Source organism: Phoenix dactylifera, unplaced genomic scaffold (assembly GCF_009389715.1).
Source record: "Phoenix dactylifera cultivar Barhee BC4 unplaced genomic scaffold, palm_55x_up_171113_PBpolish2nd_filt_p 000331F, whole genome shotgun sequence".
In the NCBI taxonomy this organism is placed as follows: domain Eukaryota; kingdom Viridiplantae; phylum Streptophyta; class Magnoliopsida; order Arecales; family Arecaceae; genus Phoenix; species Phoenix dactylifera.
The window spans coordinates 442,915-459,979 of record NW_024067794.1 but is presented as its reverse complement, the minus strand read 5'-3'; the positions used below and the strand labels follow the sequence as shown (position 1 = coordinate 459,979).

Sequence of the window (17,065 nt, the reverse complement as noted above, 5' to 3'; positions counted from 1 at the left end):
GAACTTGAGAGTTTTGGAATAGATCCACCTTTCGGGAGTCTTTTTCCCTTTTTAAGATTTCAGTGAGAGTTTTGGAATATGTTTGTAAATAAAAAGCCGTCTCTTATACATAGGAGTCCTGTAAAAGTACTCCAGAATCTATTAAATAATAATTATCACAATCTAAGAGATTTGGGATTAAGTTGAGGTAAATGGTTTATGATTTTTTTTTTTGATTTAGGATTTTCCCCCTCAGAAAAGAGATTTGGGATTTTTCAAGGTGGTTCAGTTTCAAGACTTTGCAGGATTTTTTTTTTTTTAACCCTGTAGGTTGTGAGATGGTTTAATGTCTAATCCTTGGCAATGGTCAATTATGGCCAGCGTTTGCTTTATATATAGTATGAGATGTTATGTTTGAGGACAACCTTGTTAACTCCTAGTCTATGCAATGTTGTTGCTGTAGATAGTGAATACTATCTCACTGACAGAAGTGTAGTTTAGCATTCAGAAATGAGATCCTTACGGTTATTGACTAAGGAAATATTAGTTTGCATTATAGCAAAACAATGATATAGGAGAGTATCAACAACAAGTTCTCTCTGAGAGAAATAGTAGGCTAGATTACATTATCATTGTGATAACATTCTACGGAGCCAGAGCACTTGTGTTGTACACAAGAAGAGCACCACCCAGTAGAAGTCCAGCCAGGGTTACAGCCCATATCAAAAGCCCTGTGGTTCCTGCATGACCCACATTTATCCCAATATTAGTTCAAGGAAAATGTGACTCAAAACTAAGGTTTCTGATGAGTAGATATTATGCTGCTCCTGCACCAATTTAGATTTGATATCATATGTTTTTGTTTGCTGGTCTAACCTCCAACATAGACGTCTCCACCTGGGGACCACTCTTCAGGTGCGTAAATTGGGCTGCAAGTAGAAGTATCCAAATTATAATCTTCGCGTGATGATAAATAAATCATTACTGCCACAACAATTTCATGATCAATTTGCAATTATTTTCTTGAGAATGCTATAGGTGAAGTTTAACATTCATAGGCGCATAGCCCTTGCTGCATACTGCATTTAGTTCTTCGCCCTCCTTGCTTTGGGTAATAATAGATGAAGTAATGATAACAGAAAGCAAAGAAATTGTCGAATGCCTACCTGTAGCCATCGACATTTGCACCATATTTGTCCACAAACTGATAGACACCCTTCCCCTGTATCCATTATAGGCAACACAAAGTAGAGATGGAAGCTTCTATCAGAAACAGTAGTGGAGGCTGCAACTGTTACTTGAAACCCAAAAGACACCTCTAATGGTTTCCAATATAACCATATAGTTAGTTAATTATGAGAGGAATTAGGGGGAAAGAAATCCGACCTTAGGCTTCCTTCCAGATGCATCGACGCCATTTCTCAGATCCATACCTCCTCCAGTCCCTACAAGTTTTTTAATTTTTAATCACTGGAAAAGAAAATTTGGTCTATGCATAGATAAGAGGTTGACATGAACAAAACCAGAAATTCAGTTCCTGTGAAAGGAAGTTCTAGACTATGGAGATATGTTAAATGCCATAAAATAATAAATATATAGGTTGATTTTATTTTTATTGATTGACAGATGGAAAAGTTAAAATCAGCCTCGTGATGTAATCACATTGCCATAGAAGAATCTGGCTTTAGAGCGGATGCAGTACCTCATAGCAATGATAATTGATCTTTCCGGTTTAGCGATCTACTAAACAAGCCAGAATTTTTCCCTGACATTTTCGTTGCCGTCTCTAAAAACTGATCTTGAATCGTTGATGCTAAGGAGGGTATGAAAGTATTGCTATGTTGGTCAGGAGCTATCCATATTATATAAACTTGCACACTTTCTGATGGTGGTGGTGGTGGTGATAATCTGTTCGTCATGCATGCAACTACGTGCTTGCTCAATTCTATAGCAGATGAAGCTTCGAGTCGGGAGTTGCTGTTGAATACTAACCATAGTCTGGGGCAGTCTTTGATCTTCTTGGTATGAAAGTATTACTATATTGATCAGGAGCTATACATATTATATAAACCTGCATGCTTCCTGACGATGGTGGTGGTGGTGGTGATAATATGGGTTTGTCATGCATGGAACTGCGTGCTTGCTCAATTCTAGAGCAGATGAAACTTCTGAGTTGGAGTTGCTGTTGAATACTAACCATAGTCTCTGGCAGTCTTTGATCTTCTTGTTATGAACATACTACCATGTTGATCAGGAGCTATACATATTATACAAACCTGCATGCTTTCTGATGGTGGTGGTGGAGGTGATGGTGGTGATGATATGGGTTTGTCATGCATGCAACTACATGCTTGCTAAATTCGAGAGCAGATGAAGCTTTGAGTCAGAGTTGCTGTTGAATACTAACCATAGGGTGTGGCAGTCTTGATCTTCTTGCCACCACTAGCCTGAACCTTGAGAGAAGAAGGGTTTCTGGCCAAGGAGGGGAGGCCCTTAGCCTGTGACCTCTCAAGGAATGGAGAAGGCTTCAGGGCCAAGGAAGACATGACGCAGGTTGCCATCTCGGGGTTCCTGAAACTGCCCTTGGCTCTTCTGCTCTCTCCTTCCTTTCTAATAGCTTAACTTAATATGCAGAGATTGGAATGACACCAAGTGAGTGAGTGATTGTTTTTGTTGATACGTGGCATTTTCTCTGTGCCTTGATCCTGATATTGGTGTTGCAAACATTATCTTTACTGAAGGGTGAGGAGAGAATTAGAGAGGTAGGATATTTTTTTTCTTTTATGGATGAAAATTTTCTAGGGACCAGGGTTCCTCTATGTGTGCACCACACGTGAGAATCACGTGTATTTGCTATTACAGCCACCCAGTTGTTGATTCCCCGTGATCCTCTGTGTGTTCATTGAGCTATGTGTGGTTGTTTGGAAAATAACTATGATCAGTTTTTTTTCTTTGTGTGGTTGATTTATATTTGTAATATCATATCAGTTTTTTTTCTTTGTGTGGTTGATTTATATTTTCATGCCCAAAGAGGAAATGGAAAATGATCTGAATGGGATGCGAATGGAAGGCTGCGTGATTTTGATTCCGCTATATGGGCATGAAAAATGAATGCATGGAAGAGGAAATAACGATTTGATTCTGAAATTTAATTTAGCTAGTTATATATATCAAAATATAATCAATTTTATATCGATTTTCTAAGACATAGTTATCTAAGAAATGAAATTAATTTTATAATAAAATCATTATAATCCTTTATGAGGCCTTCCATTATATTATACATCTATATGATAAATTTGTAAGTAACAACCAATTTTCTCTTGAAAAAGAAAAAAAATTAAGCAACATCCGTTATAATGCTAACATGACCCTTAATTTTCATTTTTATATTTTATCTTTTTTATTTTATATTTATTTTTTCACTTTATGTTTTTCATGTTTTTATCTTTTTCATCGGTAGAATTTTATTTATTTTTTATATTTATTTGATATATATATATATATCTATTTTTATTTAACTTTTTAATATTTTTATTTTTCTTTGATTAGCTTTTCCTTTAAGATGCAGTGCGCAATGCTCATTTGCTAGTATATCATACACAATGAGCCTTTAAGAAAAAAACTGATATCATATTACAATACATGCTTGTTGATTTATGTCTATGCTTTCATGGAAATAACTATTTCTCCCATTTAAGAGTGAAAACATCATAGTTTTATTTAAAGAAATTCTGATTCCAAAAGACATGATTCCACCAACGAGCATTTACTCGATGGCTTGGGCAAGGAGATGGAGGTTCGATTTTCATCAAAATCAGCCTTTGAGAGTAGGATGGATATACGGTAGAAAAGGTAGGGATCAGCTCCTTCTAAAAGAAATATAATTCCGTTGCTTATCATCATATCAAACATGGAATTGGGTTCAAAATCGAAATTTTCATTTTATTCCGTATTCATCCTAAAATGTAGCATAAAAAATTTTCGACCCAAACCCAATCTGAATCTTATTCCCGTGCTCATTCTAGTGGAATTAAATCGTAGCATAAAAAGTTTTCGACCCAAACCCAACATGAATCCACGTGATTCTAATAACTCAATTCTTCTCATTACCACCTGCACCCTTTCTCATAAAAAATCGTTCATTAGGTCAAAAGCTGATTGTCCTCACGAGAAATTATATGCACCACACCAATCACATAGGCATGTTCCTATGGACCAATCACTGAGATGAGCACACGATGTATGAAGTCCACAGAAACATGCGTATATGATTGGTGTGGTGCACCATCGCATAGTGCACGTGGTGCAGGATATAATTTCTTCGTTGCTTGCAACAGGGTAAACATCCAATGTTCAAAGGCCCGAGAAATTGTTGGATTGTACGGATGCAGCTGTAGCGGCATAGAGTCCAGTTTCCTGCAACTCTGGTTCTATATAAACTACATGGATTTTGTTCTGGTGAGAGATATTTACCCGTGAGTTTGAAGTCCGAACCAACCTGCCCTAAATCAGTTGTCATCCCTGTCACAAGATATACAGCTCAAGGCGGAGGGAGATTCTGAGTTCGAAGTTGAAGTTAGTTTGAAGTTCTAGGCTTCTGAACAAGATATACAGCTCAAGGTGGAGGAAGATTGCCTTTGAATATCCATTCTAGGGTGGCTTTTGCCATGTACTCTAATAACACCTCTCTCTCTCTCTCTCTCTCTCTCTCTCTCTCTCTCTCTGATCAGAAGGGGTTAATCACTATAATCCCCATCTCTTTCAACCCTACACCTATTTTACCTGTCAAGAGCCGACTCCAACCGAAATCGATCCATGCTGACATGTCCAAGTGATGAGGAATGATACCATCGGAGCAAGCACAGGTGGTGCCAACTTTTGCATTTAGATATGCTGAATTGGTGAATTAGCTTCAATCACTTAATCATCATTCCTGAGCTTGATGAGAGACGCAGCAGTGATAGAATATGATGTATAGTAAACTTTCAGTTGAGATTTTCTACATCATGAGCTTTATTTCTCCAGTTAAGTATGAATTATGTAATTCATACCTATTGATACCTTTGCATTTAGATATGATATATCAGTGAATTAGCTCCAATCAATTATCACACCTGCGCTTCATGAAAGGCAAAATAGAGATCTACCGTAATGAATAGCAAATTTTACATTAGGGTTTTCATTGACACGAGCTTTTTTTCTTAAGTTTTGATGAGCTTTGAATTATATTGCAATTAATATATAACAATGTAAAGGGAGGCATGCGAGAAAGTAAGATCCCTGCTAGGAATAATATTGCTGCCTTGATCCCTCTTCATAATGGAAGTTCCTGAGTTTCGTAATGTCGGATGCAAAATTTCTTGAGGCAGCTGTATGTTGCCAAGGGAGGTCAAGCTTAATTGAGCCTCATGTCAAATGAGGCCAGGCTCAAAGTGTTTCTCATCTAACTTACATGATTCTTTTTCTTTCTTTTAGGCAAAAACTACATCACTACAATTCATAGTTTATGAGTCACTATGAAATAATAAGAATGGGAAAGTTGAAAAACATTAAGACAAATAATAGCTATTTTAAATAACCAACTTGGATTTATACCTGAAATATCAACAAGGGAAGCCATCTTTTTGTTTACATAATTGATAGAAAAATATAGAGAAAGGGAACAAGTCTGCATATGATCTTTATTGATTTACAGAAAATTGATGATAGGATGACAAGATAAGAGATTACACGAACTCTAGGAAGGAAAGGTATTATATATAAATGATATATTGAAATAACTGAGTACATGCATGCTGAGCATTAACAAGTACTAGGAGTTGTGGCACATGTAAGTTTTTTTTCAGTCACAGTAGTCTTACATCAAGGATTAGTACTAAAACCATATCTTTTTATATTAATTATGAGCGAACTCATATCTAATATCCAGAAAGATGCACATTACAAGTAACCTGCAGATAATATAGTACTGATTGATGAAAAGAAAACTAGGTTGAATATTAAATTTAAAAACTGGTAGAATCAAGAAAAAGTATATGGAATGCAATAAATGAGAATAAAAATAAAGTTATTATATCAATTAAGATCAATGGACAAATGATACTATAGTAACTCATTTCATTATTTAGGATCTATTATACAAAATAATAAGAAGATAGACGAACATACGTGTAATAGAATTAGAGCTGATTGGATGAAATAGAGAGATACATCTGGAATATTATGTCATAGGCGCATATTTTGGAGACTTGAAGGAAAATTTTATAGAACAATAGCAAGGCCGACAACATCATATGGTTCAAAGTGCTGAATAATTAAGAAAGTACATGAAAAAAATTGAATGTGATAGAGATAAGAATACTGAGATGAATGTATGGTAAAAGTAGGAAGAATAGATTTAAAAAAAAAATACTAGAGGAGCTGTAGGAGTTGGACGACTTAAGAATAAAGTGATAGAAAACTGATTGAGATTGTATGGTTTTATACAACAAACATCTGAGAAGGCTCATATAAGGAGAGGTACTTTAGTTTACATTGAAGATTGTAAAAAAGAGGAAGTCATAACTTAATATAGATGGAGATTATAAGGAACAATATGAAGAAATTTGGAATGACATCAGAGGTGATCCTAAATATGAATACTTGCGAATGAGAATCCATAAAATCAATCTCAAATAATCAGGAAAAAAGAAGGCTAGAAAAGATTATGATTATGAGAAACTACTTGGATACAATTTAACATTCACTCCTTACATATCCATTTTTGATCCTATACAAAGCATGTTTGATGAACTAGTGCACAGTGATGACCACAGATCTACCTAGCTCTCATCCTTACCGGAGTAAAAATGGCGGAAGACACAGGAGAAGTCCTTAGAGTCATAGCCCTTCGCACACAATTCCATGTAACTGCAATCAGAAATTTGTTTATAGAAGCAGTGTTAAAACCAAAATTAAATGTAAAATATCGAAGATTACAAGGAGGTCTTTTTTTCTCAAAACACTTAAATTTACTCTGAGGGTAACTCACATATCACGTGCTTCAGAAGTAAGGGGGCACTTGAGACCGATCTCTCCTGCAGATGTCATGGCCAATGTCAAGTCTTTAGCCTGTATGAAAATTATTCTTGTATCATGATCGGCTGATTGATTTCAACATGCATCTAGCCTGGAACTATACCCTTGGTGCAACTATAAGCTTCTTTCTAGGGGAAAAATGATGAATCAGGGGGATCAAAATATGCAATACTATCAGAGAAAGTAAGAGAGAAACTAGAATTTATTATATCACATCAATGCATCATCAGAACTGAAGTTTACATAGAACGGAGTATTCCCATCAATATTGCAAAGGCCTTTTCATATTTCAAAAATTCAATGATGGTTAAACATCATCTGGGAATGAGAAATGGAGACACCACAAGGTGTGTTGAATGTTAAGTTTCGTATGGAGCAGTCTTTTCAATGTAAGATTGAAATTGAGCACTAAAAATTGCAATCTAATAGGAAGATGGGTTCTCTGAGTAGAATTAAACACATGGAGCAACCTCATAGTAAATTAAACATACATAAATTACTTGATAACAAGAAATGCCTAGTTGGATGTTAGTAATGACAATCAATGTGAGGATACATATAATTATAATCATCAGCTGAGGGTATTGCCCGTTCTTTGTTATGAAATTTTTGAGAGATCAGACCAATATTATCAATTAAAACTTTGTATAAAGCCAGCATATACACATATTGCATACCATTAGTTTAGATGCGAATCCGCCATCATAATTCCTTGATGAAGGCACCCCTTCCATTACTCCAGGGACTGGGTTGTAACTGTCACTATCAAATGTTGTGAAAATTAGACAACAGTTCAAGATCTACTTCGCCAGGGTTAATCAATGTCAATAAATTCATAGAAAGGACAGAACACTTAAGATCTCATTCTTTTTGGTAATAACATCTGAGTATTTTATGGACAAGGGTATTATAGGATGTTCTAACTGAACGCACCTAACATAATGAACATGAATGAGCATAATTTTGGTCAAGTCTTTGCTATGTGGGAAGCCTGGTTGGTAACCTTGTAAGCCAATGACAAAGCATATCACAAGGACTGAAATTGTCAGCTTTTGTTGTTACTATATCAATCTCAAGATCTCAAAGCAAGCAATGTAACAAAAGGATAAGGCTTGAGGTAACTATTTTGGGTTGGCACCACCTGATACATCAAATTTTTATAAAAGTAGTGAAACTCTAGGATACCTACGTTTAACCAATTTCCTAGAAATTAAGTAATAATAACGTTTCCTGAAACTCTTGTGAAGATAAGAAACTTCACAAAGAAAGTTTTCCATGATTAACAAGAGAAAGTTGTTGATCATCAGCAAGAACCATTCCTATGAAGGATGAAAAGATCAAGTTGGCAGAAGATGATATCATGGCCAAGAAGGAAGAAAATACTTGTTTATGGGAATTAAGAGAAAATGGTTCAGACAACCAGCTGAACTCTCTCAATATTGCAATAAACCAGTCATCCAAGTGTTCACATGTACAATTAATGGGAAGGATTGTTTGTTTGTCCAAAGGCATATTGGCATTACGCAAAGTAGGTTGAGAGGCATTTTAGTTAACATCAAGAGAAAGTCAAAGGCATATCAGCATTATACAAAATAGATTTGAGAGACAAATTTAGGCTTCATTAGGAGAGACTTTTGTACCATATGCTTCTCTAAATATTGAACAAATACATTTAGGACATAAGATGAGGGTACACTACCTACTCCAACAGCGAGCACTTGATGAATTGAAAATTTTTGTTAACGTGCTAGCTGTAATCCCTAGATGCTGACCAAGAACAAATGCTTCAGAGACCCCAAGCATGCTAACAGCCATTGCCAAATTATTGCAAATTTTTGCTGCCTGAGACCAAAAACCACACTCAAGGTGAACTCAGGGTCAGTTCCAAAGCTGATAGAATTATGAACATCATCTTGTGAATTGTGATGGAACTGCACATATTTACAACAGCTCTGTTCATCCTCCTTGCCATCACAGCTGGAATACTAATTCTCACTTGAATCAAACATATTTACACTTAACTAAATAGAAATGGGATGGACATGCTATCATGACCAAGCAATTAACAGGAAAATGACATGCCATTAGACCAAAGAAAATATTGCAATTATTCTAGCTGCTTACTCATATGATATAGGGGATACTTAAAAGTTCTAGTTTATGAATACAAAAGCACCAGTTGGGGCTTCCAAAATTTATGCATGTTCCGTGAAGTTAAGCTCGGTTTTCTATGTTTCAATTGCCCCTTTTTTTCAAAAATCAATTTCCTCACATGTGGGACACAAACTTTCACATTTCCAGTATTTCAAACCAGAGTAATGCTGAACCAGTACCGGAAGCCATACCGATCAGCGACCAGACCGGTTCAGCTCGTTCGGTACCGTCCTGGTATCGGGCCCGTACGGGCAGAGCCCAGCCGGAGCCGGGGAAGGAGAAGAGAAACAACGAGCGAGCAGAGGAGAGAGGGAGAAGGAGAGCCACGGAGGGGCGGGGGGGGGGGGGGGCTGCGCAAAAAAATTTAGAAATTTTTAAATGAAGTCGGTAAGTGGTTTGCCGACTTCACTTAAAAATTTCCAAATTTTTTTCCGCGGCCATAGCCTCCGCCACGCCCCCACGGCCCTCCACAGGCGTCCGCGGTGGCTGCTTCTCCTTCCCGCTCCCGCTCGCTCACTGTTTCTCCCTTTCTTCCTCGGCTCCAGTGCGTACCGGTTTTCATGGCGGAACCGTACCGGTTCAGTAAGGGCTGAACCGGCCCATACCATACTTCAAACCAAAATAATTAACTCATAGTTGGAGTTATACTAACACCACTTTCAAGTTTTTCCATAGCTAAATTAATTGTCAAGGAATTTGGCTTTGAAAAGAAAATTTTAATCATCTGTGCAGGTGGAGAATGTAAGATTGTTCTCTTGAATGAAATAAGATAGTGCTCCTCATTCTTAACACATATTTCAGTCACTACAACAAAGTTGTACGATGAGTAGGATGCCTCTTTGAGATTGTTCTTAAATTAGTTTTCAACCCAGTACAAACATTCTATTTTTTGCATACAAGTAGAGATAGGCATGGGCATTCAGCAGAAAGGAATTTAGGAAATTAGAAAGAGAAGTAAACTTACAGCACCATTGCCAGAACTGCCACAGTAGATTGTCTGTTTACCCATTGAGAGAAACAAGGGCTTTGCAGCCAGATATGCCTCCTCTAAGCCACCAACCTATACAACACAAAATTGGATTTGTTTACAGGTCAGGACATAATCATGTATCTACGTGTCAATAAAATATATACAGGTATATGTGTGAGAGAGGATCCTCAACTGGATTTCCCCACCGTTCAAACTAATGGTCCTCCAAATTATCATTATGTGACTCCCAAATAATTATTGTAATTAATGAGGAGCACAAGGCAGTACCATAAAAGTAAGGGTCCCTGCTTCTGCGGCAGGAACGCCTCCAGATACAGGAGCATCCAACATGAGTGGATTGTCTGCAAACCCTGAACAATAACATCAGGTTAATGTCTAGTAATAATAAAGAAATGAAAAAAGTATTTTTGACTGAATAGAATATATAACCAGATTGACTTAAAAATTGCCTATATGGCCTTTTAGGTTAGCCATGCTTTTCATGAAAGATCATTCCATTTATCCATCCAACATGTGATTCCGGATTTCATCTCAGATCCAACCATACATCTTCACAACCTCGTGAAGTAAGAGCAACATGATAATAGTCATTCCTGGCATTTTTTAGCTGAGTGTTAAAGTATTTTCTGAAACCAGAAGCTCTCTAGTTGCTCAAGTGCTGAAGCCATAACAAGTGACAATAATTTAATACCACTGTCTTACTTGAATCAATTTAAAAATCACTCGATTTAGATAATTGAATCAAGTGACAAGTTGGTTTGACTACCTAGATATTGGGGCTCATCTAGCTTGCTAATTGTATCCATGTTTTTCCTTTAGGTGCACCTAAAAGCTTGTACATGACTATCAACATTATTACAACAACTCATTTTGGACTCGACCAAAATCACTATGCGTTGATGGTAATATTGGCAATCTTTAGAAGATCACCACCCTACCACCAGTGTTTCTTGTTCATTCATATACTACCTAGATTTACATATGATAAGCGATAAACAGTGTGCCCAACTCATCATGGTATGATTGTTAGCCATATGGTAGGGGCATCAAGCCCAACATAATGGAGGAATAACATAATGATTGTTTCGCATCTACTAGCACATCAAACTCAATATAATGAAGGAATAGCAGCACTAATTAGCTAGAAATATGTGATTTCTTGAGCAATATACCAAATTTTGTAAGCCAATAAGTTGGCAAAAACTAAAAGCATTAGTGAATTATTTTTCATTTTAGATTGTGTCGCTGCTCAACAAAACATAAGATCCATTGCTTAGGTCTTCCAAAAGAAAACACAGACTATTACATGACCGAAATATTATTTTCATTCTAAGAAAGATCATTGTTATCCCAGAATTTTCTTCTCTTATGGTGTATTTTTGATTTCTGATAATACGGGATTTCAGTAGGATGTTCCATAAAGTTGTGATATGGATAGATAGGATTCCATATGCTTGAAATATGGTTTGTGCAAATTGTCTAGGATGTCATATCTCTAGTTTCTATATTTAGAAGGGTCAAGAATCTCTATCTAAAAGAACTATCTAGCCTTTTTTGGAGAAAAAATAAAGAAATATATGTATTAATGGGAAATAACAATCCTTAAAGTGGTTATTAGGAGGTCCAGATCCTCTTGAAGTGGTCCATCTTCTCTTTCCTTTCCTCACTTTTCACATTTCTTTTATTAAGATACAATGTGATTTCATCATCGTCATATCATCAAATTTATCTATTTAAATAACAGAGTTTTGTAAGAATGGGTCCTCAAAGAATATCCTGCAGATATGTTAGATCTGAGTCCTAACATCCATCTCCATGTAACAATTCTCATCTACTTCTAATGTACAGAATTGCAAGAGTTACCATATAAAGGCAGGCTTAGTTGGCATTCAGGAAAGCTATCATATTCTTCAGAGCATGATATGTTCAGTTAAGTCGGAGGACCGTAATATGATTGTCAAACAACACAGCTGTCAAAGGAAAGAGTCTTTTTTTTTGCACACCCAATGTTAATGCTTCTAATTCAATTCAAAGAGATGATGGTACAGATCAGATTCCAAGAATCATGTATGGATGAAATTAAAAGACAGATAAACAAAATCACTCAAAGAGATGATGGCAGAGCCGTATAGGTCAGATATCCAAGAATCATGTATGCATGAAATTAAAAGACTTCAGCTTGAACAGAACCTTTCTTTTCTTTTAGAAGACATTTTGAGATGTTTGTGGAAAGAATTCTTGAAGTTTGTGGATCAATTGTTGAAGAGTCTATAAACAACCATGGGCTTAGATGACTCCTGCAATGTAGCAAGCCATTTTGTCCGGTATAGACATCCAAAACCTGCAAAATGGTTCCAGAATGTCAAAGCTACTTCCATTGAACACTACAGTGAAGAAACCCACATAACATTAGTCAAAGAACTGAATCAACTAGAGGTTAATGTAGCGACTTATATCTCTATGCAATCAGCTATCTAGAAATCTGTCTGGATGCAAATTCCAGACAGCATTAAGTATCAGAAAAGCCACATATTATCTTGACAAAACATTTTCTTAAACATTATGTTATTAAATAAGGTCTTTTAATCCTTGCCATGCCTGTGATTTATGCCATTTGTGAAGGAGTGCAATGACGCCAAGCTAGTAAAACAAGAAAATCTGCAGATATACAATCATAGTAAAGAAAATAAATTCAAACTTAAAGAAAACATCACATCTCGTCTTCTTGTACTCTGACTGGTTTCTGTTAACATGTAGGAAGTCCTTTTCAATCTACAATAACAATCTTCTTCTTCTTCTTCTTCTTACTCCAAAATGGATAATAACACGAAATGGAATATCAATTCTGTAATCCCTACGTAATGATGCCAACAGTTATGATACTGAACAAATATCAATTCTCACAGTCCAAAGGTACAGGAAATGTGAATAGGTGCAGAAACTGGATAATGGTTCTGGAATGTTTTCAAAACTATAATTCAGTAATCCCTACATAATGATAACTATTACCAAGTACCTTGCTTAATATCCAAATGCACACGAAATGTGAATAAGTGCAGAAACTGGATTAAGGTTCTGGAATGTGTTCAAAACCATAAATCAATAATTCCTACACAATGATAACTAAGACCAAATACCTCGCTTAATATCCAAATGCACATGAACGATGCTTTGAATAGCAAACTTTGGTTACACTTATCCAACTGTACTCTTATTATAAATAATAGAGCTCTCCAGATACTTAAAATTCAAAGGAGATTTATGGAGAAGGGAAGGTAGCTCCAATAGAGTGGTATAAATATCTATATAGACTGTAGTCCAACATAGAAGTACAAGATGCCAATGTATCAGCAGGGAAGTCTTTTTAGTCAGCACAAGAAAGACACGAAAAAGCTTCAACAAAATGGGGAATTGAGAAGGCAAATGGGTACAGAGGAACATGCAATCACTGTGTCAGAGACAATATACCAAAGCATGAAATCGAAGTACTTCTGACAGAACTATCACCATCCTACATGATAAAATTCAGAGAGCCCTTAATTTTCATGCCATTGGCTTCTTTAAAGGTATATAATCAGTGTATGAGTGGCAACCTAAAATATTCCCCTGTACATTATGTTTGATGAATTCCTCAGTTATAATAATATTAATATGAGCAAATGACTCCTGCTTATGCAACAGGTAAGTTCTCAAATTTGGCATGCAAAAAACTCATTGGGTGGTTTTAACAAAGTAAAAGTAATTAGCATCCATGCTAAGATGCAGTGCAAGTGGAATTTTGGCTTTCTTTGCAGGCCTTGCGTATTTCATCTAGCAAAATAGGCAAACTAAAAGGCAATAAGCCAAAAAATGGATGTGCATAGAGTTGATTCGATAATGAGATTAAGAATTTTAAAGGTTAAAACACAATATTAAGAAAAGATAGAAAAATATGTGAACAGAATGGAACATTAATGACTTACATTGGAGGAAGAAGGTAGCATTGTAATTATGACATCACTTGACTCTGCAACTTCACAAGGAGTTTCTTTTGTAGGAATTCCTTTATCCGAGAACTTTTTCAGGGCATCATAATTACTAGAAATCATCCAATGTCTCAGATTTTGTATGATCCAATAAACTCAAAAAGTAATAAATGAAAATTCACAGACTAAACTAGGCTAATAATAATCATACAACTATAGAGTCATTAATAGTAAAATTAGAATTATGAACACGAGAGTCAGCTCAATTAAGAGAGTTTTGATTCTCTGTACAATTTTAGTTCCTAGTTGGAAACCAGAAACAAACATAAAACTAAAGATTATAAAGAAACAGAAAATGCTACAGTATATTGCGTACAACTTAACAAATAAATGAAATAATATCAGAAGTAAAAAAGAAATAATCATGAATATAGAATAGAATAGAATAGAACAAGAGAGATTTACATGTCATGAACAGTGATTTTGTATCCAGCAGTTATCAGATTACTTGCCATATGGAAACCCATATTTCCAAGTCCAATGAATCCAACCCTCTGCAACATATCAATAGGTAATAGAAAGACAAGAAAAAAGTAATCCAAATATTGTTCAATGGAAAATAATCATATCTCTAAAATAAATAAAGAAAGTAGTAAGGTCCGCCGTACCGGTACCGGTCGGCGTACCGGTGGCGGCCCGGACCGGTCCGTACCGGTCTGAACCGGTCCCGTACCGGTTCTCCAACAATAAACTACTGGTACCGGATTCCACGTTGATCCGGTACCGGTCCCAGGCCGGACCAGTACGTACCAGCCCGTACCGACAGGTACGGACCGGTGCTACAGACCATGAAAAGTACCTTTTAGAATAACTAAGATTAAATACTCGCTAACTTTAAGAAAAAAAATCGTTGTGTTTTAGTTTAGTTTATATTTGATGGTTGTAGATTCATTACTAAACTACAGTGCAGACAAATAACCTATTCGTTCACATAATACTCTCCATGGAAATCATATAAGTGGCAATGCACTGAGTAGACTACCCAAAGGAAAAATGTAATGAGGGTGAGAGCTTTTCATACTTAGTCACACTAATTTAGAGCTTTTCATACTTAGTCACACTAATTTGGTTTTCACCTCATCCGTGTCCTTGCAGTATACTCTCCCACAAGATCAAAAACTCATACTGGATGGTAAGAGAACTACATAAACAGCAATTTTACATTTTCAACTTCGATTTAGGCTTTAATAGTTCACATATTAAGCCTAATGCTCAATCTATACTATCATCATCAAAACCACCAGCTTTGACTCGCACAATGATCAGCTTTATTTACTGATAAATAGATTATCCAGAAAATTCAATAATCTTTTCAAATTAGCTGCTTAATTTCCTCAAAGGAACTATTTTTCTCAGATTCTTCGATTCATCATCCTAAACTTTCAATCTATATTTCCACTTCCACTTCGATTCGGACATAGATGGTTTATGAAACTGATCAAACCCACTAAAAATTAACTATTTTCTGTCAAATTAACATTTTTTTGTTAAAAAAAAAAAGTCAGGTATGTACTCTTATTGCAAGATGTTATCATATAAATTTCAACCAATTCAAGCATCAACCAAATTTTTACAGACTTTGATCCGTTAAAAGCAGAACACAAATTAAGAATAATACAGGAAACAAGAAAAGATCACTCGCCTCTAGGTGGAAAGGAATGGAACTCGAGGAGAACCCTCGATTCAAAAAGGGCCAAAGTAGAGATCGAAGATTACTCGACTCGCATCTTGAAAGAACTCCGCGAGCTCGTAATCTGCTCGCGATCGCCATCTCTCTCTCTCTCTCTCTCTCTCTCTCTCGGAAATGCAGACGGCTTTTAACGCAACTATCAGGTTATAATCACCCCCGGTGAGAATGTACGTGGTGTGGTTAACTGGGATCCAACTTGATTTGGACCCAACCCTGACCTGGAATTTGAGCCAGTCTTTGTGCATGGATTTTAAACCAAGGCTTAACTTTTATCCTCAAATTAAATTATTAAAAGTAAGGATATGTTTAGCTATCCCTGGAAAATAAATCTATTATAAATTGAATGGAGGAATCACATTGACTCATGCATCAACTCATGTGCATTGCACATGCCAAGAAATCACATATGCCTCATTTTTGCCATTAAGATGTCATGACCTATATTTGTTGAAAACAATATACTTGTACTTTATTTATTTTAACTTGAATAAACATCTTCGGCTGATAATTGTAAGTGCTTAGTTGGAAGTCCTCCATTTTTCATGTATTATACTATCAACCCATTTTTCTCATGCAGTTCTCTTTACTTTTAGTGTCTAATTATTGTTGAGAATGCGAAAGAAAAATAATTTAGTTCCTCATAACAAAAGAAGAAAGGGAAACAAAAAAGAAGACAAGACCCGGAATTTATTGTTGTTTAGCTGATATAACTTTTAGTTATCTATGAGGGATTTTTTGTTGTTGTTGCTGTTGTTGGGGTTGGGGATGGTCTTTGATCGATCACTCTCTCTCTCTCTCTCTCTCTCTCGGAAGGAAAAATGTTAGTGGTCAAAAAAAATTATGGCACCAAATTTTCTCTCCAAAAATTCTTTGAAATTTCTTTTTAGTTATCAAATATTTGAAACAAAATTTGCCTATTAATTATTTTTTTGATAGTTAATTAGTCTATTAAATTTGAGAAATATTTGGAACCAAGCAAATATTAGACGAAACTTGCATTGGGCTCAACCAAAACTCCTTGTCCAACCTGCTCATTAAGAACAGTCGGGTTGGATCGGTTAGACTGGGGCTTAAAAATCCTACTCCAACCAAACCCAATTTTTATCTAGCTTAAGATCAGTCTGTTGAATTAGAAAAATCTCAACC

General features: G+C 35.9%; 2 protein-coding genes across 12 annotated transcripts; both read right to left on the bottom strand.

Annotated features, from left to right (window-relative positions):
* Positions 1-504: 504 nt before the first annotated feature.
* LOC103713825 (photosystem II 10 kDa polypeptide, chloroplastic-like) lies at positions 505-2,606 on the bottom strand. Its single transcript, XM_008800856.4, has 5 exons — positions 2,387-2,606; positions 1,366-1,424; positions 1,146-1,201; positions 856-908; positions 505-719 (listed from the first exon to the last, which is right to left on the bottom strand). The coding sequence occupies exons 1-5, from the start codon at positions 2,538-2,540 to the stop codon at positions 625-627; spliced, it is 417 nt and encodes a 138-aa protein (XP_008799078.1). The 5' UTR covers positions 2,541-2,606; the 3' UTR covers positions 505-624.
* A 1,993-nt stretch (positions 2,607-4,599) lies between these two features.
* LOC103713826 (probable 3-hydroxyisobutyrate dehydrogenase, mitochondrial) lies at positions 4,600-16,027 on the bottom strand. 11 transcript variants are annotated; one of them, XM_039118281.1, is made up of 11 exons: positions 15,872-16,026; positions 14,635-14,723; positions 14,167-14,281; positions 12,395-12,545; positions 10,472-10,554; positions 10,178-10,273; positions 8,759-8,901; positions 7,737-7,815; positions 7,013-7,092; positions 6,821-6,891; positions 4,600-4,875 (listed from the first exon to the last, which is right to left on the bottom strand). In XM_039118281.1, the coding sequence occupies exons 1-11, from the start codon at positions 15,998-16,000 to the stop codon at positions 4,709-4,711; spliced, it is 1,203 nt and encodes a 400-aa protein (XP_038974209.1). In that variant the 5' UTR covers positions 16,001-16,026; the 3' UTR covers positions 4,600-4,708. The 11 variants fall into 11 exon arrangements, with proteins under 11 accessions (XP_038974209.1, XP_038974208.1, XP_038974217.1 ...); XM_039118280.1 differs by having other exon boundaries at positions 7,737-7,821; positions 15,872-16,024; XM_039118287.1 differs by having other exon boundaries at positions 4,803-4,875; positions 7,013-7,058; positions 7,737-7,821; positions 15,872-16,024.
* Positions 16,028-17,065: the final 1,038 nt, after the last annotated feature.

Excerpts from the sequence above, each read along its gene's own strand:
- LOC103713825 (XM_008800856.4), bottom strand. The coding sequence starts at position 2,540 with ATGGCAACCTGCGTCATGTCTTCCTTGGCCCTGAAGCCTTCTCCATTC. Across the intron at positions 1,425-2,386 it reads CAAGACTGCCACACCCTATG|GGACTGGAGGAGGTATGGAT; the intron begins GTTAGTATTCAA and ends AAAAACTTGTAG. Across the intron at positions 720-855 it reads TGGAGACGTCTATGTTGGAG|GAACCACAGGGCTTTTGATA; the intron begins GTTAGACCAGCA and ends TGGGTCATGCAG.
- LOC103713826 (XM_039118280.1), bottom strand. The coding sequence starts at position 16,000 with ATGGCGATCGCGAGCAGATTACGAGCTCGCGGAGTTCTTTCAAGATGC. Across the intron at positions 14,724-15,871 it reads CCATTCCTTTCCACCTAGAG|AGGGTTGGATTCATTGGACT; the intron begins GCGAGTGATCTT and ends GATATGTTGCAG. Across the intron at positions 12,546-14,166 it reads TGCTACCTTCTTCCTCCAAT|GTTTTGGATGTCTATACCGG; the intron begins GTAAGTCATTAA and ends ACCATTTTGCAG.